At 39.2% G+C, this 26,885-nt stretch overlaps 1 protein-coding gene across 3 annotated transcripts in view; it reads left to right on the top strand.

Annotated features, from left to right (window-relative positions):
• Nucleotides 1-466: 466 nt before the first annotated feature.
• MBP (myelin basic protein) overlaps nucleotides 467-26,885 on the top strand; it is an 86,830-nt gene continuing 60,411 nt past the window's right edge. Inside the window, exon 1 of one of the 3 annotated variants that reach the window (XM_059486730.1) lies at nucleotides 467-540. In XM_059486730.1, the coding sequence (XP_059342713.1) occupies nucleotides 490-540 (51 nt within the window). In that variant the 5' untranslated portion in view covers nucleotides 467-489. The remainder of the gene's footprint in view (nucleotides 541-26,885) is intronic. The other 2 variants (XM_059486712.1, XM_059486721.1) reach the window with 2 other exon arrangements.

The following is a 26,885-nucleotide window of genomic DNA, read 5'->3' on the forward strand; positions in this document are numbered from 1 at the left end:
GCAGTTAATGTGGTGCTTTTTTCACTAATTGCTGTTTATATAGTGGTAAATTTGAATTCAAAAGAACTTACTTGAACTTTTATGGAAGTTTATAGTAACAAATTATTTGATATGTACTGCACTGTTTGTTATTAAAAACATAATATCAAAACACAGGGCCTCTACCTAATTTCTAATCTAGTTTTGGTTTATGTGCAAATGTCAAAAAGAACAATTTATTTTTTTGCTTCTCTTTTATGTTTTTTTTTTTTTTTTAATAGAAGTAGGAAAGCTTTCTGATATTGCTTACATGTGCAAAATAGACCAGATAAGCATGGAGGTTTTTACCTTAGGATCTTACCTTGGATTGTAAAAATTCTCATTGAATATGAAAAATTTCTTTGTTATGTGTCAGGTTAAACATTTATTTGTATTTCTTTACAAATATATTGGTTTCAAAAATGTTGTTTTGTTTTTATCTTTTCAGAATTTAAAGTTTGGTGATCCATCATGGGGAACCATGTAGGAAAACGAGAGCATAGCACTGAGAAGTCAACCAAGGTGAGTGTAGAAAATGGAAGAGAGAGAGCCACTTGGAAAATATGTATTCTGTAAAATACAGGCTATTTTTAGGACAGTAGTTGTTTACCAGATCACTGTTATCATTACTATTTTGTAGTTTACACTGTAAAGTGACCATGTTTTTGAAAGAGTGTCCTATGAGATGTGGCCAAAAGAAGTTTTTGTTGTGCTGGATTTGGTGAGAGATGTGATGTTTGATCCATAGTTGGTAATAATCTTCTCAGTCATGGTGGTAATGGATGAAAGTGACTTAGAATCATGATACTGTAGAGTATCTTTTTAAGAGTCAGTGAGCAGAGTTATATTCTGTGTGTTGACAGTTTTTCATTTGGGCAATAAAATTGGCTTTATCCATAAGAAAGACACTGTGAAAAAATAGGTAAAATAAGAGGATTTTTAAGGACAAGAGTGTCAATCCAAGGAGATACAGCTTTGAAATCTCCTCCCTAGGAAAAAAAAAAAAGGGAACTGTCAAAATGTTCATTAAACGTTAGTATTTGATTCCTAAGCATCTGCTGACACTGTTGTGTATTCTGCACATAATGTGGTGTTCTGTTTGCCTTGTGATAATATCTTGTTTATTTGTTTTTCTGTGTTGCACCGGAAGAGATTTCACACATCTTAAAACAGAACATCTTTCTATATATATATTTAAAGTAAAAAAAAACCTCACTGCTTGTTGCTAGCTGTTGCTATCTTCCCTCCACACATCCTCATCCAAAAATAACAGTTTGCAGTCTAAGCCCACACTGTATAAAGCTATTGCCCTTTGCATTGGACATAAGCTGTAAACAGATAGTTCTGGCTTTATCTGGAGCAATGTGGGTGTTTTGCTTTGCTGTGGCAGATTATCAGCTATCCCCAAAAGGTATACAAACTAGAACTCATACAGTTATTAGTTCCTTGCCATCTCCTTTAGGAAAATGCATAGTCACACTGGAAGGGATGGGGAGAAAGCAGCAGGAACAGAGGACAGCTGGCTACATACAGTTTTGTTTTGTGTCAGTGCAGTATTTTGCAAAATATATGTTGTGGCCCAAAGTTTTAGTTTGAGTACAAATAGTATGAATCCCAAGTTGCTGTCTTGTGGTGGCTGGTCTTGCAGACTTGCCCTTTAGAAAACGCTGTTGTGCAGAAATGTCTAATGCACCAAACAGAAACATTTAGCCAAATGTTTTGATCCTTTCTGAGTAAGCATGTGAGATCCTGCAGGTATGATACATGAAGTTTATAGAGCTTGATGGGCTGCAGTGCACCAAATATCCCCTGCTTTGGTCTTTGAGGATAAAATTTGGTTTAAAAAACACACATTGTAGCTTCTCTCCTGCTGTGGGATCATGTGTTTGAGGCATCTGGATGGCAGGTGGGTGAGTTGTGGGCCATATCTGACTTCAAAAAGCTAAAAATTCAAATTCCAACAGCCTGTGCCAGAGGTACAAATTCTGTGGTAATGAATAGTGAGAGTCAGGTGACCGTGAGTCTGCACTTGGTATACAGGACAGAACTACAAGGAAATGGATGGCTGCAATTCTTTAAAATTCCTTCTTTGTCCTAATCAGTTCATGGAGAATACTTGATTCTGCAATCAAAATAAAATTAGTTTACCAAAATTGTTTTGTGAGGCCGGAATTTATTACTGTAGTAATATCTTCTGTCCTTCACTCATCGTCCTAGAGGGTCCAAAAACCAAAACACCAAACCCCTAAACTTTGAAACTGTCAGTGCTTGATCAAAATCTTGCTTTATGCACAGAGATGTGCATGGTCTCCCTTTATCTAAAACAGTAATCATGCCACAAGAAATTACAAGGCTATAGATTTAAAATCAGGAAATACATGGTTAAGGTGCTACTATGGATTCCCTGTAGTTAGTCATTCTTGATTCAGTTCTTTCAGGCAGCATTCAGTTTCTTAGAGGCATTAGCCAAACCAGTTTGTTTTGGAGTTTTTTTTTCCTCTTTTTTCAAAGTTGAAGTAGGTTTTTTTGTTGTTGTTCAATATTGCTGTAGATTAGAACTGTTTTCCCACTGATCTTCTAGACCTGCTGATGGCTTACAGACACTTCAGTGGAAATGCTGAACTGCCTCTCCTCTCTCATAGAAATAGAACTGCAAGAAAGAGGCAAACATCTCACCAAATTTCATTACTTTGACTCTTCAGGCTGTTTACTATAAGTCCTGTCCCAAAACTGTGGGTTTATAGGAAAACCATGATTTTAGGCAGCTTCTTTGAACTTTTGTGTGGTATTTGCAGGGTCCCCTGTGGCAGGAAGGAAATTATGAATCTGACTCCATGTTCTTAGAAGGCTAATTCATTATTTTATTATATTATATTATATTATATTATTTATGTTATGTTATGTTGTATTATATTATATTATGTTATATAAAAGAATGCTATACTAAAACAATACTAAAGAATAGAGAAAGGATACTTACAGAAGGCTTAACAAGATACTAATGAAAAATTCGTGACCTCTTCCAGAGTCCTGACAGAGCCAGGTAGTGATTGGTCATTGAGTAAAAACAATTCACATGTTGGATAAACAATCTCCAAACCACACTCCAAAGCAGGAAAACAGGGAGAAGCAAATGAGATAACATTACCTGCCCTTTTCTCTGAGGCTCCCCAGCCTCCCAAGAGAAGAAATCCTAGCGAAGGCATTTTTCAGAAAATGTGACAGTGACACCTTTGAGGTCTGATTTCCAGCCATTGTACTGCTCCTGGAATGGTAGACCATTTCTCCACAAAGCTATTTTATGTGTACTGACATTAAAGAGACTGTTGCAAATTGCAGCAATCCCAGTTCTTGGCTGTCCAGTAAATGTCCTTTAGTCCAGCAATTACTGTTAGGTTGGTTTGGTAGTTTTTAGAGTTGGCATCTAGCTTCACTTTACTTTTAGTAAATTTGTGCATTTGAATTACAAAATTAGAAATGGACTTCTGGAAAGCAATTACTTCATGAACTGTCTTAGGTGACACTAATATGCTTTCAAATTAGGAAATTTACAGAAGACATTAAGATGGCTTCTCATGCTTCAAAATACTGTTCTCCTCTTGATATATAGATATGGCAAGCTACAGTGATTATTTAATAAATAATGAGATAGTGAAATTTAGTGAATACTTTGAAAAATATTTAAATAATGTGGAGCAGTATTTACAAAACCTTTCTCTTTTACTTACAGCAATAGCATACTCATTTCTGTGGGATTTCTTTCTGGTATGTTTGATGGATCTGCATTTTTTAGTTTTGTAAGATACAAAAACATTCCTCAATGAACTCGGCATTTTATCTTTTCTTTTTGCTTTGAATGATACTAGACTTTGCATCTGCTTGATGCATTAGTAAATGTTTAAGTATTTATTTTGTTTACATTCCTCTTAGTGTTAATACTTGAGTTTGAATTTAACATAAATATATCTAAGAACAACAATAACAAAATTAATAGGCTGTCATGAGTTTATTGCCCTGAGTTTCTTAAACTTGTCATAGACCTAAATGTAGAGGAGTAAAAAGAGCAGACAGTGGAGTTTTACTGGTTCAGCGTTCTAGTTGCTGTGTGCTAATTTGTCATTGTTACACTACGAAGTGGCACAATCTCTTTTGCAATGACTAAAGCTGCCAGTGTTACAACAGCACAGTTCTCTGAAAGCTCCTCATTAGAGAATTCTGCACAGCACATTATTGCCATCCCAAAATCTTTGAACTGTTTTGCTATCTGTCAAAACTGGCCCTTAATGTCATTGAGGAAGAGGGGTTTGAAGGAAGGTTTCTGGCATTGTCCCACTTATTCCAGAACAACTTCCAAATGTCCAAATGCATCTGGTCCACATAGCCTGATTTCCATGGTCACATAGTACTGTGGGGAGCTGGAAATCAAGCTTGTGACCTATTATGAAAGATCAAAACCCACTGCACTGCACTGCCATGTCAAGGGATTGCTCAAGAAATTTATACAAGCCTGGGACATATTAGATTATGGGAAATGCTGGATTATCTAACTAGTTCATGTCCTTTATGTAATTGGGGTGTGCTGTAAAACACCAGCAAAGAACCAAACCAAATTGCTGCTTCTGGTACTCAGTACTGAAAAGCCTTGGGAAATGTAATTGCAGGCCAAAACTGAAAACAGACAAAATGATGAATAAGGCATTCAGTCTGCAATTTAATGTTTTCTTTAAACTAAAAATAATCTGTAATAATGACCAAGTCTTGCTGGGTAATGAACTTGTGAAAAATCTTGCCTTTGATTGCCCTGTGCTATGTACCTAGATTCTATAATGTGTTTTACAGTGGTTGATTTGATACAACTTTAATAAACTGACAGGTTCTAAGTGTTTAAGGCGAGTTCAGCATAACTACTTCAAGCTAAATTGCTTCAGTGAGCGTGCATCAGTAAATCGGATAGAATCTCCTATAAAGCAGCACAGACACTATTTCCTCTCCTCTTTTTCCCCCGTTACCTTGCTAATGTTGTGAAATTAGCACCGTACAGCTGCAGTTGGGTAACACTGATTGAAAATTTTCTGTCTCTTCCTGGTGAAAGGGAGTTGAAATTCTAAATATGACTGGCACACGATGGTAGTTGAGCTGTTCATCTCATGCATGCTCAGTGATCTGCAAGCATAAAAGCTTTCACTACCTCTCATGGCTTAGGCTGCTTACAGGCCTGAGCTGGATGTGTGGTTTTTGCCAGGTGCTTCCTCTTGGTATGCATCATAAATTATCAAAAAAAGGAAAAACACAACAGATGAAACACTTTGTACTTGCTTAGTTAATTGCTCTGAAGTATTATTTTTGTAAGATAAAAGTTTATTATTTTTAGTACATATAGCTTGAGAGATGTAACACCAATTGTATGGATTTTGAAGTCTGGGGTACACTTCTCTGTAAAAAATAAACAAAAATAAATAGTCTTATTACCATACCAAAATTAATCACAAAGCCTTCTCAGTTCTTCCTCCTAGCACAATTGTATAGCACTATTTTTATTTTCCAGTGTAATTGTGGGTTTTCTCAGCGTTTTACTCTTTCCTGTAAAGCAGTGAAGAGCACAGGAACTATTATGGTGAATTCTTTGCTATTTGATGGACAGATTAAAACACTCCTCCTTGAGCCAGTATGTTTTCTGAAGGCAAGCAAAGAGGAGAAAAAAGCTTCAAATTGTTGAGAGCACCAGTGTTTTCTGTGAGAGATTTGATGAGCATTTTCACCAGCCAGTTTTACAAGTTAGATATGCTCTGTAGGATCTGGTTATGCTGGTATACCTGATAAAAGGAACTGCTGCTTTTGGAAGAGGCAAATCTTCTTCAAGGGAAGTTCTGGGCAGTCAGGTTCAGGAACACCAGTTGAATTTGATAGATGTCTGTTTTCCTCATGTTCTACCATTCACCTAGCTTTGCCCTTGAGCAAATCCTCATGTTCTCTCTCTGTCTTCCTGTTTCATTTCTTAACCTTGTGCTGTCTAACTGCATGGTTTGTTGGGATAGAGGCAATGTCATTCTGTATTAATAGTAGTGCTTGGACCCCTTGAGTGGAGCCTTCAGGCACTAATGTGCTTCTGCTGGTGAGATGATACAGAAATGACTTACTGTTTGAAACCTCTGAGAATGGCAAGCATGAAGTAGCTGTGACATCTGTCCTCAAATATTAACCTTAACACCAGCACCCAGTATGGTATCAGAAGTCTGTGTTAGTGTTTCAGTGGGCAAATAGTTCTGCTATGAACTTTAAAGGAACAACTTGTATCTAAATACAAGTAATGTGTTTCAATAATTGACTGTTTATTAAACCCTTTGGGTGCTGAATTTAGTACATTCAATTGTGGTTGCAGCAATTAATCTTCCTCATGTCTAAAATACAGCAAGCTCGTTGAAATTTTGTGAGGACAATAAGTTGTACGTGAATTGAAGATGATACTCCTACACTTCCATGTTTCCCCTTGGTGCATGTGAAGGCTACTGTGCAAGGAATGGGTGGAAAAGATAAAAGATGAGAAGCAAGGCAGGTACAAGTGAAGAGCAAGTTCTGGCCCTGCCACAGCACCCACTGATAATGTTTAAGGAGTTGCCTGAATTGTATAACCAGTGTATGGTTACATCTGTGTTTCAGTGAAAAAGTGAGTAAACGGTGAGTGGGCACTGCTTGCATAAAATAAGTTTCAAGTGTGTTTTTCTGTTTTGCATGCAATGGCTGAGTCCTAGTGCTCCGTGGTTTGGGTCTTGAGCTGGTGAAGCCTGCCTGGGTGTAAAAGGAAGAGCTGCAGTGGCTGTGGTTTTGGCTGGGGAGGAGGCAGGGTGTTGGGCTTTGTTCTCCCGCCCTCAGCCTGCAGAACTGACTAAAACAGGGAAGTGCGCTCTGTGCTTTTTTAAGGTCTTGTGCTTCAACTGCCATGTTTTTGTGCTAGTTTTCTGCAGTTCCCTCCTTGTTAGCTTTGATGCAGAGCTAGATAAATGTCCTGTCAGATGATTTTAATGCCAGTGCCACTTAAATTAGCAAGGAGCTGGAAGAACAGGGGTGTAATGCAGTAGGCATTCTTTGTGAACTCTCTGTGAACTGTTCTAGCTGCTGAGATGACTTTTCTAGTAAATCAGACCATACTTCAGCCTGAGAACATGTTGTTCAGTGTTTTGGCACCTTCATGCCATAAAAATGAAGGGAAAGCTGTTGATATTTTTAATTTTGAGGAAGCAGTAAGTGACATGGAGATCCAGAAAGGGAGCAGTGTCCTCCTTCCTCACAGAACCTTTTGTGCTTTTCTTGTTATGGTGGTTGTGGATCAGCGTGTGGCAGTAATGTTGTATCACTTCCTCTGAAATTGTGTCAGATGAAAATTCTGATTTGTTACTTTGACCCTGGTTGTATTTGAGAAGAGCTTAAAAGTCTTCTGCAGTAATGTGTTACCTTAAGATGCACTTATATCTGTAAATAAGTTGTGGTGAAATGTATTGTCTACCCTTGTAGAGAAATGGCCAAGCTTTACCTGTGGGTGTCCGGTGTCAAACCACAGCAGAATCTCCAGTGTCTAAGATAGTGACTGGCAAACTTGCTCTGTAGCGCTTACTAAAGTATTAAAACCTGTTAAAAGTGCATTTTAAAGTTTGTTCTTGTCTTTTTCCTCCTAGTGCTATTTCAGTGCTGTTTGATGCTCCTGGGCAGCAGCTGTGAGGAAAAGTTCTGGAGTCATGTTTCATTTTAATTCTCAGTTTCTCACAAGTGTATTTCTGATAGTGCAACTGACTGTGCAGATAGGGTTGTTGTAAGACATAGTTTTACACTGTGCATCAGTACAAATTCAAAACACTCTCATCTCAGATGCTAAATATTTTGCCATGAGAAAAGAGGAGTTCCACATAAAGCCGAGTTGAATTTTGCTCTCATTTGTAAATTCAGCAAGTGTGCAATGGGGATTGGAAGGAAAAGGTTGTAGGGCTTTCCAATGCAAAGTGTTGCTGACAGTAACTTCTTTTTGCACTTCAGAAGTTGAATTTCTTGAGTAATTGGAGCTATTTGTACAGTGAATAAATTTAACTTGTCTGCAGCTACAGTGCAGAAATGGATTTTTCCACTTTGAGGAGAAATGCCATGGAATGATTTTCCTTTTTATTTAACTGTTACACGCCATCTGGTTGATGGAAATACTTTGGTATCTATTGCTGGGGGAGGAAAAAAATGTTTTGGTAAAAGGAAATTGAAAAACTTTAAAGCAGAATAATATGATGTTACTCTTGATTGCTGAGATAAGATTTGTACTTAAAAATATCTGATCTTTCAGTGCAGCAACCTACAGATATCAATATTTACATAGAGCTAAAAGCCACAAGTTACATACCAGTTACCTTGGATGATTAGGGGGACTTCTGAGCATCAGTTGCAATGAAGAAGACGCAATAATGGAAATCTTGCATTTTTGTCACAGTGCCACACAGTGATGTTCAGACTGGTGTGGCTGGACTTAGAATTGAAAGCTGAATTCAGGGAGGCCTGAGGGCACTCAGCCTGCTTGGAACTCCAGGCAGCTCAAAAAACATTGAAAAGACCCAAGAGACCCAGAAATCTTAGCAAGTCTGTCACTAATGAGATATATCTTCAAACAGGCACTTATCAAAACAGTTGTCACCATTGTTGGGTCCTCAGATTTTCCTGTTCAGTCTAAGAGCTTCAGGAATGGATTCACTGTTTGGTGGTGCAGACATTTTTAGGTGAATTATAGAAATACCAATATACTGGAGATGTTTTGAATAAAAAAAATTGAAACTGTGATGTTGAAATCTGAGTCATTTGGGGTTTTTCTTGTTTTGGTTTTGTGGTCATAGCTAACTTATTCGTCTAGCTCCTTCCTTCATCTTCCTTCTGCTTCTTTCACCCAATTTCTTACTGCGTGCTATTTTCTGGCAGCACCTCTGATGCAGTCAAAATGCCTTGCTTTGATTTTTCTGAGGTATTAGAAATACTATTTAGCTGCTAACAGTGCTCAGAAACAGTGAAGAGATGGCCAGTTAAGAGGCAGTCTGATCAGGAAGGTGTGAACACCACAGAAGAAACAGAGAAAATTTACACTTTTCTGACAACACATATCCACCAGAATAATTACTTTCTCTTCAAGCCAGTTCTCTCTCTTTATGCTATGATATGACTTTCTGCAACCTTCCCAGCCTACCACAATACACTGCTTTACAAAGCAATCCAGTAGTGCCACTGTCAATATTTGAAAGCTGAAAATCAAAACAATGTTCTGTTATTTTTATGAGCAACTCTCATTGTCACTTATATACTGTTTGGTCATGAAGTTGTTTTGGATTTTTGCATTTGTACCTGTTAAAGAATTTGTTATATGCATCAAATGCAAGAACTTCTGTGTAGTCCTTTTGGGGAAATGTGGCTGAAATTTGTCAGTGTGAAGTGGAACTGCAAAAATTTTAAATCCCACTTTTGTGTCTTTTGTGCACATATATGTAAGTATGCACATGTCCATACTGAAAAAAGGACAAGTGTATATTTAATAAAATATTTGTATATAAATGCAGGTGTATATTCAAGTATTGATACTGTGCTTCTGTGCCTGTATGGCTGCAGATGTGCTATCTGTATTAGTTTCAAAAGGCAACACCAGTAGCCTTTCACCCTGGGGAGTCTGTTTATTCTGATCTTCCCTGTGAGCTACAGACTGAATGTTTTCTTAATGCTAAGCCAGAGCTTTCTGCTGCAGATGAAACTTGCCTTATGGTACGCAGTGATAAAGCCTGAATAATCAGTACTTTTTTTCCTTTAGACTCTTGTCTGGAATTCCAGACAATTCTGGGTTTTTGAGACTTGGAAGATGAAAGATGTGAGAAGATGAGAGCATGTGAGACTCAGAATCTCAAGTCAGTGCCTGTAATAGTTGAGAAACATTTATAGATCATAAAATATATTTAATAGATTTCAATACTTAATGTGCATTGATTTAAAATTAAATATCTTTAATATATTTACCAAATCTATAGTACTGGTATAAATATATATCTTCATGTTCTAGGACAGACTTCGGAGCTCACAGTAGATGAAACCCACTTCACAAAGTAACAACTGTTTTGTCTTTGGTGCACTACTGCACAGAAAAGTCAGTGTGTTTGGGATGATTGACATTATTTCTGGAGCTTAGTTACGTGAGATGAGATTCTAGGTCAAGGCTGCACATAATGTTATATTTTTGTGCTGAAATAAGTAACTTGTCATGTGCTGCAGGATACTTGCTGATAGAAACTTGCTGAGAGGAGCTCTTCTCCTATGGTGGGGTGCTAATCCCAGTTTCCTTCAGAATCAAACCTGTGTTATACATTTTATTTGAGATGGATCTGAACAGCTGTAATCCATTACATTGATTGACTTAAGTGAAGTGTGTTTGTTTGCAGGTGCTAACAATGTCTCCTGAGCACTCAACTTCAGAATGCTTTTACTTGACAAATTAATTTTAATGTTGGTATTTTTTTTCTACCATACAGTATTTTAAAAAAATTTCAAAAGAAAAGGTTTTTCTTTATATGTGCTTCAACTAATTGCTTGCCATATATTTTTACAGCAAGGGTATTGGCAAGGAAAAAAAACAGGTGAAATACCTAATAAAAATTAGGCTTTGACACTTTTTCCTCTTGTTTGACCTCAGTGTTATGTGTTCTGCCTTCCTGCAGTCTTCTCAGGAAGGGACGGAACAGAACTACATTCAGGAGTCTCTTCAAAATACTTTTTCTGTCTGTTGCCTTCTTTTCCTTTCCACTGACATTTTGTCTATTGTTTTTTCATTTTTTATTATTTTTATATTATGCTATGCTATGTAGTCTTTATAAGGATTGATAAAACCATATAAAAATGGAAGTTTTATGGAGCCTGGGGGAAAGGAGACCCCAAAATCCCTGTTATTGGATGTTCAGTTGGGATGAGGAGCTCTGGGTTCTAATACCCTCTCAGCAGATTGTACAGGTGTCCTGGCTGGTGGCTTTAACTCCAAGTACAAGAACAACCAGTGGAGCAAGGGACATGTCTGCCTTTGGCAAGGGATGCTGAGATCTTCCAGGCATCAGATTCTGCTCTGGGATTTTACGGAGTTCCTAATGCTATAGCATAATGCAGTTAATACTGCAATAATATAATATTCTATTGCAGCTGTTGAGTCACCTGACTATGGAAGAATAAAGGGTTTATGGCATTTTGGGAGCCTGTAGGGATTGACACACAGACTTTGTATCAACTAAATTACATGTCTTTGATAATTTCTGATGATGTCTGCTGCTGCTGTATGTAAGGAACTGGAGGGACCCTCTGAACATGTCTTGCATGATGGCTCCAGCAGGAGCAGGGGCCCTGGCTTTGATCCCAGCTTTGAGCTCTGGTCTCAGCAGATGACAAGTTGTTCTCGGTTTGTCCCATGGGCTTGCTTTAACCAAGCAGACTGCAAACTGTGGGCTGGTGGAACAGGTGCAGAGCTGCTGTCTTTGTGCTGGAGCCAGATGGCCATTTAATTGTCCCATTTAAATGTCCCAGTCACTGAGTAAGACTTGGCTGAGTCTCTCGCTCAGTTCTCAATTCTGCTGCTGCACTGCCTAGTGGGTCTTGTGGCCTTAAGAATATGAGGACTTCAGAGACAACTCTGAGCATCTGGACTTCTAGTCACGATATAATGTGTTAGTTTCAAAATGTTAGTTTCAAACCTCAGCATGGTTCATAGCCTAACACTGTTTTCTTAAAAGAAATTGTTTGATGCTTTCCTGGAGTAAAGATTTCTGATCTGTGCTGGCATATCTTGCTTCTTACAATGTTACTAATATCAAGGTGATAAGAAAAAAGCTTTAAGTAGGAACCCTTATTTCAAAGGATTTATTCCCTGGGATTTTGCAAGGAGAACTTTTGTATCTGTTGAGTTACCTCTTACCAGGATGGGAGCTGAGGAAGAATTTTGAGGGTTAAGAATACTTTGGCTTGCTAGAGCTTTCAAAATCCTGGTTTAGAATAACAATTTTTCATTGTTCAGAAGAAGTAAGAAATGATTATTTGAATGCTGCACTTAAGGGGAAGTGCTATACTTTACGACTTGTAAGCTTGCAAAATAGAATTGCAAATTAAGTGTGTTTGCTTATCTGTATGCTTATACTTATTCACTTGGTTTAATAACTGCAAATAGTTTTTACCTGTAACTTCTTCAAATGAAGATATTTCTTGCTTATATGTAACTCAATCAGGTTTTTTTGTCAAGATAATTCACTTTTATTATAATAAATAATTTAAGAAGCTACAGCTGCGGGGTGTTAGAGGCAAAGGATGGGACTAAGCAGAGTTGTGGTAATATCTGCAGTGCTAGGGAATTGAATTAAAAAGATGTCTAGGTATTTCCAGCAGGCCACCTCTTTTGTTCAGTGCTAAAAAGGCAGTCTCTGGGTCTAAAGTGATTATGAAGTACCATGTTGATCCAAGCTGCTTGAGTTAGCCTGTCATTAGCCTATATAAGGAAAGGATCAAATACATGTTAATAAAATACAGCTATTTAAGCTTTTGTATTTAGAGTTGATGGATGCTATTCTGGATTTATTTTAAGATTTTATTTTTTTTTATCCACCATGCTCCACCTGTTTTGTTCAGTCCTGGATCTGATTCACACAGCTTTTTTTAGTTTTGTTTCGACTGTGGTTCTGGCAGTACCAATTTTACCCAGAAGTTGCATAGCCTCTGGGTTATGCTACCTCTAGGGGAGAAGGTGGAGAGCTTTGTGTGGTCTGTTGTGCTTGTGTCTGCAGTCCCCAGCGCACAGCACATGAATAATACCAGAAACTCTGCCCAAGGTCTACCTGCTCCCCTTTTATGATGAAATACCACCGAAAGAAGGGAGTGGAAATAGCTTCTTGTTTACCCACAGGTTTCTCTCCAGTTAAATTCTCTGCCTAGAGGAGCAGTTGAAAATAGTTGGTGCTACTTTGTTTTACAGTTGCCCGCATGACTCCTTTCCTCCCTGCTGGCCTATAGAATCGAGGCATGGATTTTAGCCTTCGCAACACATATGCAGTGATGTAAAATTCTATTTATGTGCAGAGGGTTACTAAGTAACAGTTGCTGAGGGAAATGCAGTCTTTGACTGTGTGACGTCTGTGCACTTAAAATTCCCAGCCAAGTAGTGCATTAACATAGATTTTGCACATTAATGTAATGGGATTTGCTGTGGGCAGTGTGAGCAAAACCTTGGGAAAACAACAGTGTAGTTTAAGGAATTGTATTCTCTGCAGCCTGACCCTGTGGACAGGAGATGAAACCAGTTTTTGCCCTTCTTCCTCATCCTCTCCATACCACACCATAATTAAGGACCCTGATATATTTCATAGAATCATAGAATATCCTGAGTTGGAAGGGACCCACCGAGTCCAGCTCCTGGCCCTGCCCAGGACATCCCCAAGAATATGACACAGTGTGCCTGAAAGTGTTGTCCAGACATTTCTTGAACTCTCTCAGTCTTGGCTCTGTCCAGTGCCTACCCACCTGCCTATGTGCAGAACCTTCTCCTAATACCCAGCCTAAACCTCCCCTGACACAACATCAGCTAATTCCCTTCAGTCCTGTCACTGATCGCCAGAGACGAGAGATCAGGGTCTGCTTCATTTGCCAGCTTCCAGTCAGCTGGGAACTTTCTAGATTCCCAAGATATCATTGAAAATATCCCAAGACCATTGAAAAATCATCAGGGATGGTCTCCTGGTGACATTGGGCAGCTCCTTGAGTATCCTGGGATGAATCCCACTAGGCACCATAATTTTGAAGGGATCCAGGTGAAGAAGCAAGTCCCCCACAGGTTCAGGTTTGAGTTTATAATTCTTGCATTTGCAGTCCTCCAGTTCATGGCTTTGGAGGTTCTACTTTAAATATTTTGTGCATTTTAATATTTGTTTGATATTTATGTATTTGTATTTATATCTATATCGATCTGTAGGTAAAAAGGATTCCACATGTAATCAGTTTGTTTTGCATGTGTACCTTCCTTCAGAGGGAGGAAAGTTTGAGTGGCAAAAAACCAGAAAGAGTTGGGGATAGACTGGGTGTTGATAGTACAAGAAATTTCCCTTGAGCTCTTCTGTTAACTCTGCTTCTAATTTTTCATGGTCTATCAGAGGATTTGTTTTTCCTAAGGATTTTTTTTCCCAGTAAATGTTACTTGGGAAAGGTCATGTGTCTAGCCTTGAAAATGAGCTTTTGTATTGGAAAAGATTCTACTTGAATGATCAACCTTTCCTTTAAATCACACCTAATATGACTTGCAGTAGAACTTTGAACTGAAGACCTTTTATATGCTGATAAAGATGATTTGTTGAACTTTGATGAAGTCTTACATCTTTTAACTAATTTCTCTATTACCAGGTTCCTTTTTGTCTGAAAATACTTGGAGGATAGGGAGAAGTGCATGTATGTAAATAATTATTGCAGTGGGAAGGTAACATGAGCTTGTCAGGCTGTGTGATTTGCTCACTGTGACTTAAGGAGATCTTAATTTCAGTGAGGTACTTACGTTACTGATATCATTATATCAGGGTACATAAAAGATGGGCAAAAATAAATTTTCCTAATGAAGTACTACCACAGTCCTTTAATTAAAGTGTCATAAATATTTATCAGGCATATCTAGTCATTATTTTATTGGATTTCAATGACAATTGTTGTTTTAGCTGAATCCAAGGATGTTATTTGTTGATCACTGAGAAATGCATTATGGCCAGGAGTTGATCTTATGTTATTTACCTGGGCTCTTCAGTAACCAGCGTTGTCACTGTCATGGGAATAGGTTCATAAGTTGTCAACTGTGCAAAATTTACTTTATTTAATTATGACAACTGTTTTTTTAGTTTATTTTCTTGTTATTTCTATGCAAATTATAAAAAAAAAAAAAAAACAAAACAGCAAACCAAGCAGAAACCAAACCTAGTGATCCCATCTCTATAAAAGTTGGTGTGTTTTCTGTTCCTGGCATTGTAAAGTCTCTTAAGATTTTTGATGGGGTATTATTTTCAAGTACTGTCTGACTGCATTTTTGCCTGTGTTTGAGAGAGTGTAGTATCTGAGGGTTTTTGTAGTCGTTCATGCAGTTCACTCATTTTGGTTTTGAGGCCAGAAACTCTTCCCTCTGGAGAGAAATTGATCCTGAATTCTTCATTGTTCAGTCAAGCTCCTGTTTTTCTGTAACTCTTTGTGATCAGCTGTGACTGCTCAAGTGGCTTTAAACTGGTGTATTGGCCACAGCTTTTCCCTCAGGAAGCTGTCATCACTGCTGGGAGTGCTGACTCTGAGCAAAGTATCTTTTGAGTCTTTAGGAGAAGCAAAACAGAACAAGGGGAGAAAAATAGTCACGCAATTTACACATTTATTCTTCCAAAACCTTTTCTTGTTGCTCCATAGAGGCCCTTGTGTTTCTTTTCTCTCAAATGCCCAAGTTCTGGAGAACTGGAGTTAAACCTATTTGCCAATAGCACCTGCTTTTCCCATGTACTTCAGGAGCTGCTCATCAGTGCAAAACACCTCTAATGCAACCATTTGTAGTTACTTAATTAAAATGGATGAAGAAAAAAAAAAAAAAAAAGAAAAGAAGAAAAGAAAACCTTCTCTGCAAAGCTGCTTCCAGGCCATTTGACCCCTTTCGATCCTCAGGAATGGAGTTTTCCCATTTCAGCTGCAGAGTTTTGCGTGTGCCTTTATTGGACTTCAGGAGATTCTTGTCCCTTTACTTCTGTAGCCTGTCAAGGTCCTTGTCTGAAGAGGACCTCTGCCTCTGTGTACTGACCAGCCCCCCAGTTTATTACTACTACCTGGGTTTTTTAATAAAGACATTAAATGATTTGGCCTTAGCGTGGATCCCTGAGGGGTGCTGGTGCTGGCTGACAGACAGATGGACTCCATGCTGTTGATTGCCATCCTCTGAGCTTGGTGTTCCTAGCAGTTACCCACCCCTTGTATTCCACCTACCCAGAGTTTATCTTCTTGGTTTGACTGGAAGGGTAGAGTGGCAGACTGTGGGAGGCTCTGTCATAGGCCATGCTAATGGCAGGGAATATGATGTCATGATCCTCCCCTCCTCCACAAAACCAGTCATTTCATCACAGGAGGCTATTCAGGGGCTTAGACACCATTTGCCATCCAAGCAGGGTGTTCCTTCCCACCTTCTATCCATGGGGAAAAATTACTGTTAAAACTGTTATGCCATCTAAAAAAAGAAAAACAGCTAAGCATTTGAAACGCTGTGTATAAAGCATTTCTTTCTTTTTACCAATGCATTATCACTCCTTCAATGTTAATGCAGAGGTTTCTGTTGAGTACAAAATATACCTACCTTTGGCAGTCTTTTATCCTTCAGTAAAGTATTGCACTTATGAATTATTGAAAAAATAAAAAAAACAGAGTGATGCCTTCTTCTGGAACAAATCCACATAAAGGAGAAAAGAGGTGTGAAGTGCACTTTCTGGTTGTATGATGATCCTTGATTTCTTGAAACCTTTCTAGAAAGATGGGCAGTTGTCAGAGTTACCAAATCTTGACAGATTGAGAGCAGCCTGTGTAGTGTAACAGTACAAAGTAAACGTTGATTGGTCACAGAAAAAAAGGCAATGCTGTTCGGCTGAGCTGTGTTTTTATGTGGCTGGTTTTGGTTTTTTGAGTTAGGTGTTTTGGTCATTTGTTTTTTGTTGCTGTTTTTGGTAGGGGTTTTTTTTGTTAAATAGCTATAAAAGAGAAAAGATCTAAAAATTAGGCACTGTAGGAAAAGGTGGAAGTTGAAGAAGAGAACAAGTACTCCTGCCTGGAGCTGGAGACGTTCCCAGGCAGCGAACAGGTGTGCTTGCTGGTAGAGCTTCATGCTCCCTCCCAGAGCCTGGGCCTTCCACAGATGATGACTATAAATAGTGCAAAGTAGCACTTATTTAAATCACCTCTTTTTCTTTTTCTTTCCAACACATAGCTCTTGAATTTCAGTGCAATATTTCTCCTGAAGATGTAGAGTTCTTACTAGAACCACACTAATGAATCAAACTGTGGTAAATTGAATCATCTCTGTAGTGATTAGTGATAGGGCCCAAAGTATTGGTCTGAAGTTGTGTCAGGGGAGGTTTAGTTTGGATTTCAGAAAAAGTTTCCTCACCCAGAGGGTGTTTGGGCACTGGAACAGGCTCCCCAGGGAAGTGGTCACAGCACCAGCCTGGGAGTTCAAGGTATGCTTGCTGGAGTGTTTGGACAATGCTCTCAGGCACATGGTGTGATTTTTGGCCAGAGTTGGATGTGACAATCTTTGTGGGTCCCTTCCAACTCAGTATACTGAATGATTCTGTGATCTTTTTAAATGACAGTTTCTATTTGTTTTTTGGCTCACTGAGTAATAAGCTGGTTGCTCACAAATTGTATTTCTGGTCTTAACCATTTCTCCTGTCTGTACATGCACATGAGTGTTTCAATGTCATCACTTCTGATACTTATTTACAATGATATTAGAGAAAATGGACATTTATCTCACAGTCAGTATGAGATTTATATTGCTTGATCTTTCTCAAGTTTAGTTTCTTTGTTTGACTTTATATATTTGGAAAATGGTAGCTACAGCTGTTTAAAACCATACTCTCTGCAACAAAACAAGAAATGTCCCTGAAGAACAGGATTGTGTATTGGGCTGATAGGGTTTTTTAAATTCAGTTACTAGATTAGCTGCTTATGCTTTGCAAAAGGTATGAGGACAGGCTTATGATCCATTTATGTTATAGAGCATGTATCTTGTCATATTTGCCATCTGGAGACACTTTGGATAGATGCTTACTGACCACAGTCTTTTTTATATGGTGTACAGAAAGGCAGCAATTAACTCCACAGGAAAACCTTCCCTAGTTCCAGGTGAGTAATAGCAGGTATTTGCAGATGAATCAGGTGTCACCTGGGACTGAAGAAGCACTGAGTGTGAGATCTGAGTGAGTCATTTCCTTGGCCTCTCAAGGTTTGTCTTACCCCTATTTCAGTGTGGTAAGCAGCAATACTTAACTTGAGATCATAATTTCTGAGGGTCAGGAACATGTTAAATTACTGATATGTGGAGAAAAATGTAACATTTTAGCTGTACTCCTTGCATATGAAATCACTGATATTTGCTGGAAGCTCACCACATCATTTTATGGAATTTTGGAAATGCATAGATGAGATTGCATATCTGACATGCCCACATCTGCATGTTACAGTCTGGGCTGAATTACACTGTATGTGTGCTCCAGAGGAGGGCACCAAAATCTGGAGGTGTTAGTGCCACTGGTAGAATAAACCAGATGGTGGCTTGGTAACCAGAACACAGTGACAGGTCAGGCTCTGAGTGACAGCCCTTAAAATGCCTGCAAGCCCCAGTGTGATCAGATGCTGAGTTGTGGGACAACTAATGAAATTGGCTTCTGCCATTCCTTAACATCCAGATCTTCAGAATGTGTTTTTGTTTTCCCCCACATGGTGGTCAATACAATTTGAATGGTAATTTGGACATTTTAAACAGGCTGGAAATAAAAAAATTAAAACGTCATCTCTCTGGGCATGTTTGGGTAAACAATCGTGTTTGTTGTGCTTTTTTTCCAAAATATTTTGCCTCTTAGACTTCATTATTCCCTTCTGAAATGGGAAAGTTCACCTGTTGAATATGTAGGTTAATATTTCAGCATGCAGCTTCATACATGTGTGTTACAATGGTCCATTTTTCTTCTAATATTGGTGCAGTTGTAACTCTGCACAGTAGTTTTTGTGAGAGTGCCTCTGTGTTGGCTTAAAACATGTAGGGAAGCATTGTTCTCTTGTTTATTTTCAGAAAAATGTGGTGGGTTGACCCTGGCTGGACTCCCGGTGCCCACCAAAGCTGCTCTATCACATGTCTAGTGCATGTGAACATTGTGAAAGGGAAATAATCATGCCAGCAAGGGCTCTGCTCCTCTGTTCCTGAGAAAGGACACACAAGTCAAAGCCAGCAGTGAATGGGAGCAGTTTCTATTTGTGTTGAGAGAATTTGAGGGATTTGTGTTCTATTGCTCTGAAATTTCTTCCTTGTGGTTGGCGTGGATTGGTTTTGGTTAGATTTTTTGACATTCTCCTGACTTGGGTTCTATTGCTTTAGTGCTAATTAGGTGCACTGTTTTGAGTTATTTGCTTTATGACACTTTTTCTGGTTCAGTTTAGACAGTTTCTTGAAAAATGACTGACAGCTAGAATATTTCTGAAATCAGGTAATCTCCTCTTCAGATTTTGCATTTTGTGGTTGTTAAGGTAACTAGGAAAAATGAGGAAGGAATCCTTATTGTGCTTTCTTCAAGTGTATTAAACAAAACTATAAATTAATTTTAATAGGTGTTTTGAAGTTGCTTTTAAAAAAAAATATTAATGTAAGTATTGCATACATTCCATTACATTATATACATGTATATTCTTTGTTTCTTAGGAAATATCTCCTGGGTTATTTCTCTGTGTTCTAGTAAGTAGTTTTATTTATGTACCTTTGACGGCTGTCTGTTAGAAGTTGATTTATACTTGAAAGGCTTACAGTGGGCTGCTGAAAGAAAGGTCAGCCCTATTTGGGCCTATAGTTGGATATCAGATGAACAAATCTCTGGAATGGTATTGTAGCTTTCTGAAGAGGTAGCTGTTCCTGAAAGATGATTTTAAAGTAAAAAATTAGCATTTATCATTCTGTTGCTTCCTGCTGGTTGACTTGTGTGAGAATTGAAGTTGTTGAGAGTTTCTGGGCAAGCTCTACCTCTTAAAATGATCTATAAAAAATATTTGCAAAGGTGACTAATACTTCTGAGAAACTTGTAATGTCTGTGGTGAGGTATGGGAAGGGGAGGTAACTTCAGGTCTTTATAAGCATATTGAGAAACAGACTCCTTGAGGGGCTTTAATATGGTTCTAAAAACGAATGGTCCCTCTTTCCTTTTTGTCAATATTATCAATATCAATCCAGGGTCATTACATAAGGTGCAGCTGCGTTACTGTGCACACTGTTTTTCCATCTCATGCATTTTCTCTTCTAGGGGAGAGATTTGGGTCCATGATGGTGTGGTGATGCTGGTGGGGGCTTGTGAAATCCTTGTGTTCTTACCCCCTACTTCTCTTCCTTGGTATGGGGACAGCCTCGATACTGGTGTGGGGGTCCTGAGACTGGTTATATGGCTCTGGGTCTGAGGAACAAGGGCACAGGAGCCAAGGTTTTCTCCCTGGTGCTCCCAGTGAGGGCGCAGGGCTTGGACAGGAGTGAGTGGATGCTAGAGGTCAGCAGCTGGTGGCACAGCTGATGCTGCCAGCAGGCATTTGGCTTTTGCAGCCATGGAATCCCTCTCTGAGGGCCAGGGACTGCTCAGATGGAATCCACCTTGACCCAGTCAGGGAAAAGCCTCTTTGCCATCAGGCTGGTCAAGCTGGTGAGGAGAGCTTTAAACTAGGAAATATAAGGGAGAGAGAGATGATAACCCAGGCAAGTGGAGAAGGGATGGAATGGGTTGGCAAACGAAGGGCACAGGGTGGTGAAGACAAGAAGAGCCTTGGAAAAAATGTGCCCTCCTCTGAAGCACACTTACAGTCTAATGCAGCCCAGACTGTAACGTGCAGATGTGGGCATGTCAGATGTGCAATCTGATCAATGCTTTTTCAAAATTCCATTAAATGATGTGGTGAATGGGGCCGAAGGCAGAGGTTGATTCCATGAACTATCAAGCAAATCCTCAGTTTTGCCTAGTGTCTTAACTTTCCTGGTGAGACTGTATTAGAATCAAACTTTTGTTAAAACTTAGTATGTGTGGGATCTCAGCACCTCAGGACTGAGGTGCAGAGTGGCCGAGAACACCCTTGGGGGGCTTGGGAGTCCTGGAATGTTGCCAGAAGTGTCTGGTGGCTGGACTTTGATCCGACACAGGAGACGACACCTGTATGAGGACTGGGAAGGTTTCACTGGGTGAATGGTGAAGGGATAAGTTAATTAGAGTGTAAACCACAGGGTTTAGGATTTCTGTACAGGGGGGTCTAAAGAAGTAAGATGGAGGAATTGGGGCCTGTTCTTCTTCTTCTTCTTCTTGGCCTCCATCTTCTGTGGTGATGGTGGCACTTTGGGATTGGTTATTACTAAAAGTGCTCCGGTTAATAAGGGTAGAAGGTATTGGGGAAAAATTATAAATATTGTATACGTAACTTCAGGTATAAAGATAAGTGACTGCCCCGGGGGCTCGCAGTGTGCTCATGGCTGGCTGCTGTGCAGACCTCTGTTGGGCTGAAAGAAAATCTTTTAGATAAACAATTAATAAACACCGAGACCGAGAAAAGATCAGAAGTCTCTTCTTGTCCTTTGAAGCGTCGGCTCTTCAAGGCCATCCCTGGGCCTTTCCAGGCCACCTAAACATCCGAGAAACCGACAAGTATCTTAATGTTTCTAATGATTTTTTTAGTAGAATATATGGGTTTTTTAATGTAGTCCTAAGTGAAGAAATATTTTTGAGTATATTGATAAACTGATCCTTGATAACATGATCGATGTCTTTACTTATCTTCACATGTTGCTTGATATTTTTTAAAATTTACTTATGTGGGAGTGAAAAGATGTCATACCACTGTTTTGCAATTATACAAACTGCCTTTAGCAGTTTCTCTTAACTATAAAAACCCCCCTTGCTTCCACTCCAAATGCATTTCAAACTCTTATCTGAAAAGAAATCTTTATTTACATTTTGAAAAAGGCAGTTGAGTTGATTATTTTGTAAACATTGACCCCGTAGGTCTTGACATTTGAAAACATTTTGTTCTAAGTGGTGTTTGTGCATTTATTTACCCTAGACAGAGGACGTATGCACATTCTGGGAGCACAGAGCAATAAAACTCATTTTCTTGCAAGATCATGCATTTAACATTGGCCTATTTAAATGAAACAGGGAAATAGAAAAGTAATTTTCTGTCTTGGATGGATAGACAGGTAGATGCACACCAAGGTCTTGTTTTCTGTGGTGGCAGGATCATGGCAGCTTCCCCCTTAACCAAGTGTTACACAGCAAACCACCTTTTCCCATCCAGACTGGAGTGAGGGAGGAGCTCTGGTGGATTGGACCCAAGAGCTGGTTTGGTTCTGTTTTCTCTCTTTCTTCCACCTTATGTTACTAAGATGGATTGTTTTTAGCCCTTCTTTCGCCCCTTGTCCGGTTCCTTGAGGGACCAAAAAGTTTTGGGAGCAGCCCTGCTTATAGGTATGGTCAGGAGGGAGGACACATTCTTTGGTGATGGGAAGAAGTTGGGATCTTGGCAGGAGTGCATGGTAATGATGAGCTGAAATGTCTGTGTCAAAATACCTTGCCACTTTGGAAAGGCAAAATTGTCTTCTTAACAACCCACCAACCCCAAAAAACTCTTTTTGTACAAAATTTAAGAAACATCTGGTAATTTTCTTTTATCCCAGTTCAGAAACATTGATGAGTACAGTGGTCAGAATTTTCTTGGAACCTACAAATCTTGCAGGGAAATGTAATGTGTTTTAGCATCAGGCAACTTGTATGTACAATTATTCTTAGCTTTGGCCTAGAAAAGTACTTCATGGGGCTAGAGACTGCCAAGTGACCTAAAGCACTTTCAGTGTGCTGAAAAATCTCTGTTCTAACATTAACTGCTTGATGTTGAATTTAATTCTTGGCAAATAAAAGTAAATTTTGCTTTTAAATGCCGAAAATGTTGTGGTAGTTTTTAGGGAGTTGAAGTGATGTAATTTTGAATGTTTTTGAATTCTTTTTACATAGCTGCTTTTGAGCTTTCTTTCCTCATGAGCTAGAGACTTGAAAGTGAAAATTAAATTCAAGAAGTTGAAAGTTCATGTTTGGTGTTCTCTGGCAGTTGTTTCAGAGTGTGTTTCAGACTCATTAAGCTCAAAGGGGATTTGAGTTAGTCTGTTGTATCTCTTGCCCACTGTGAATAGAACAGTGAGAAAGCGTTCTCAAGTTGTCTACTGTTTTTGTCTTCTTTCTGTAACCTTAGAGAAAGCACTACAAAAGTATTTTTATTATTGAAGAAAGCCAGTCTGCATCCGTGTTGAGGAAATGACCCAGACACATGTTCTGTGTAATTAATTTGCACACTGAAGGACTGGTTCATGCACGTAATGGAATCAGGAATGAAATACCAGAAGTGAAATTCTGCCTTCCCTGCAGCCTGGTTTGCTGCTTGGGAGCCGGGCAGAGCGAACCTCTCGTGTTAGGCGCTGAGTTCCTGCTGTGCATGTTTTTTTGGCACAGTTGTGCCTCAGCTCTTTGTGGCCCCCACAGTCACATGTTCACTTCTCTCCTGCGGACAATGTTAACACAGGCTGCAGAGTCAGGATGTCAGCTGTGCTGGGTTTTTTTCAAAAAATACCTGTGCACTGTCAGTTGGGGTACTGCAAGAGCCAGAACATTTTCACACCTAGGGGCCGAGAAAAGATGTTTTGCTGGTAATGCAGCAGAAAGGTTCATCTCTAACAGTTGTTTACTGTTCTTGGGTTTGACACTTTTTCAGTGAATATTTCTGAGATGCTCTCTAATAGCTTTCATTTTATAATATATTTCACTCAAATACCTTCGAGACAATGGGAGAAGATAAATAGGATTTAACTGATTTTTTTTAAAAAAACTTTTTTTACCTATCTAACACACTCTGAATATCCTCTTGTTCCTGGGTTACTGCAGACATCCATCCTTGTGTTTGATGAACCAGATTTGGACACTGCTTCAGGCCTAACTTCTTATTTTTAATTTTGTTTAAACAACCATAAGCATCATGCAAATGCAGCAATGCAGGTTTACATAGCCATGGTTGGTGGGATATTCTGCAAAAGGACTGGTGCCTTTCCTCTGTGTATCATGACATCAGGTAACTTCTACACTACAGGATGGTTTGGAACCATGCAATGGTCTCCCAGATGTGCTCCACCCACACAGCTGCCACCCCTTCTGCATCTCTTCTTGTGGATAAAAAGTGCAAATCACCAGGTCCACTGCCGTCCTCAGTCCTCTATAGGCCCCTGAGGAGGATTCAGGACTGAGGATTTCTAATTATGAGGCAATCATTTTGATCTTCATTCATTGCAAACTGCCAAATGGAGACCTCTGATATGAGAAGTTCAATGTATGAGGTTGAAAGACATTTTTTACCTGAAAAAAAAGCTCAAAATAGTTCTCATCTTTTCTTCCTGGCTAGTGGATTCTTATTTTGCATCTTTTTTTAAATGGCTTTGGTTTGGGTTTTTTTCCACCTGTTAATTATTGGACATCATTCTATACTTAGCTGCTGGTTTTTGCATCTCTATTGTACTTTCACAATAGATAATCAGATGCTTAGTATCTTTTTCTGGTATATTGGTATCCTGATATATGAACTCAGATTTTATCAATCTGCTGGAATATGGAAGTGCTCTCATTAGCTGGGAAGAAAACAGGATTGCTGTTGTACACTTCTGTTGTAACCCTTCAGAAGGACCTCATGTGGTGGCATTTGAAAATTACCGGTCTGCTGGGGCCAGACACTGACATTGTTCAATGGATTTTAAGGAGGTGAACTGAGGATTAAGGCTGCAGTATCAACACTGTGTTTTTGACTTAAACCACATCCTTTTCTTGAAAAACAGAGTGAAATATTTGCACCTGTGTACCATGTGGCTAAAATAAGTGCTTAAAGGTGAGTAAATTTGCACTCAGTTTAGATGAGATAAAGACGATGAATGGGCTGTGAAGGCATTGATATTGACAGCTGTCAATATCAGACTACTACTTTTCAGACTACTCTGGAAATCCGCTTGAACACTTTTTCTAAAAGAGACGTGCTCTTGTGCTTGGTGTCCAAAGTACCTATTTTTGATTTTGTCCCTTGAGTGTTGTTGTGGCTCCTCTTTGATTCCTGAGATCAGGAGCTGCTTACATCCGTGTGCCTGCTGGATGCTGTTTGCAGTGGAGCTGTAGAAAACCTGTCTGGGTTCAAAGCAAGTAACACCTGCTCTTTAATTTGTTAGTTCCAGGTATTCTGGAGGCTGTTGAACCTCACTATGTTCCCAGGTGTGTGTGTAGGTCCTTGTACTGCTCTTCACAGTTTCATCTTCTGTTGCCACACCACGGCTTGTGCAGCTGGTGTGGTGATGGTTGCTCTGCCCCATAGGACCAGGGTGGGATTGGCAGAGGAAATAACAAGTCACAGCCCTGCCTGTGCTTGTCTGACTTGGATGTGATTCACATCCGGGTTTCCTAGGTATGGTTTCAGGGTTAATGTGCACAGAGTGAAAGGCAGTTGCTTGAAATTGAAAATATTGACCCAGAGCGTATTTTTGTGTCTTGTCTTTACTTGTTTTGCAAATTCCTTGTGGTTCTAGGAGGATTCCTGATCATGGCAGTATCTTAGAAGTACCTACAAAGTAAAAGGTCACTCAAATATCTTTTCTGCTCCCTCTGCCCCTATGCACAGGGCACCTGAGATTTTTTTTTCAGTTCGCAGTGTAATTGCAAACCTCTTGAATCTTGCACACGGTTGTCTGACCTGTTTTTTGTTCAGGTTTGTTAACCAAATGAATGCTGTCATTTTAACAGCTTGCTCCCAAATGCCTTCAGCCTCTGTGACTTGTATGGGCACAGTAATGTAATCCCTCATTTGCTTCCTATTACATGCTTGAAATTACATCCTCAGCATAGGGGAGTACTGTATGGACTAGTGAAAGCTGACTAGTAGCACACTGTAGGTCCATAAATTATCTTTATCTATTACATTCTGAGCTGAATATGAGAACCCCAGTGTGGTCAGGAACATTTAAAGGTGAGATATTCTCTGTATTAACCCAGTTTGTAAGAACATAGGGCAGGGTGCTGGTAACACCAAAGTCATAAGTCCCAGTGTAGGCCATTGGCTTGAGTTGGGCTCAGTGGTCCTTGTGGATCCCTTTTAACTCAGAATATTTTGTGAAATCTGTGAAACTTCTCCATAAACAAAAGTGGTTTTAAAAAGCCTTTCATAAAAGAAGAGGAAGCACATAAAAAAATAGCATGGAACTGTAATGTGGAATGGAGCAAATTTTTGAGATGGAATTCAGTGGTTTTTGTACTTGGTATTTTAAAGATTCAAAATAGACTGAATTAGTTTCTTCAAAGTTCTGCATAATGTGTTTGAGGTGTCTCAGACCTTTTTAAAAGTGCCTTGGTCTGCCTTGGGTTTTAGTGATGAGAATCCTTTTGTTTGCAACTTCTTTTGAAGTTTTCTTTTGGTGACAGCAGCAGTAGCACTGTGCTGTTGAAGCTGAGAGGAACAGAAAACTGTCCTTGGAAACTCTAGCCCTCTCTTTTTCCATCACTCTGTCATAATTTTTTTCTTTCTTACACCTTAAATAAGATTTTGACACATGCATGGGAATTTTGTTGAAACTATGAAGTAGAGGATATTGTGAGTCTTGCACTTTAGAAACTGCATGTAAAAAATCTGGAGAAATTAAAATTAAACTGAGAAAACAAGATGTAATAGAAAGCTGGATGTAATGATTGCGATTTTCTTGATGTTTAAAGGAGTTATTTTATTTAACTGAAAATTAATGATAACATTTGAATCCTTCTCTTGGCTAGTGGGGACTGAAGAACAAATTGGTCTAGGAGTTCCTGGAATGTTTACAAGAGTTTGGAGCTGTATAGATAGCACGAGCCCATCTTCAGTCTGGCATAACCTTGTTCTGAATGGTGGCTGTAGTTTTGTTTGAGGAGTACAAATCTGCCAGTATGACATGGTTAAAATTGACTATTCAGCCTCAGTGCCAGGGGCCTGGTGCTTGCTAGTGTGAATTTGAG

This window comes from Ammospiza nelsoni, chromosome 1 (genome assembly GCF_027579445.1).
Source record: "Ammospiza nelsoni isolate bAmmNel1 chromosome 1, bAmmNel1.pri, whole genome shotgun sequence".
Classification (NCBI taxonomy): Eukaryota; Metazoa; Chordata; class Aves; order Passeriformes; family Passerellidae; genus Ammospiza; species Ammospiza nelsoni.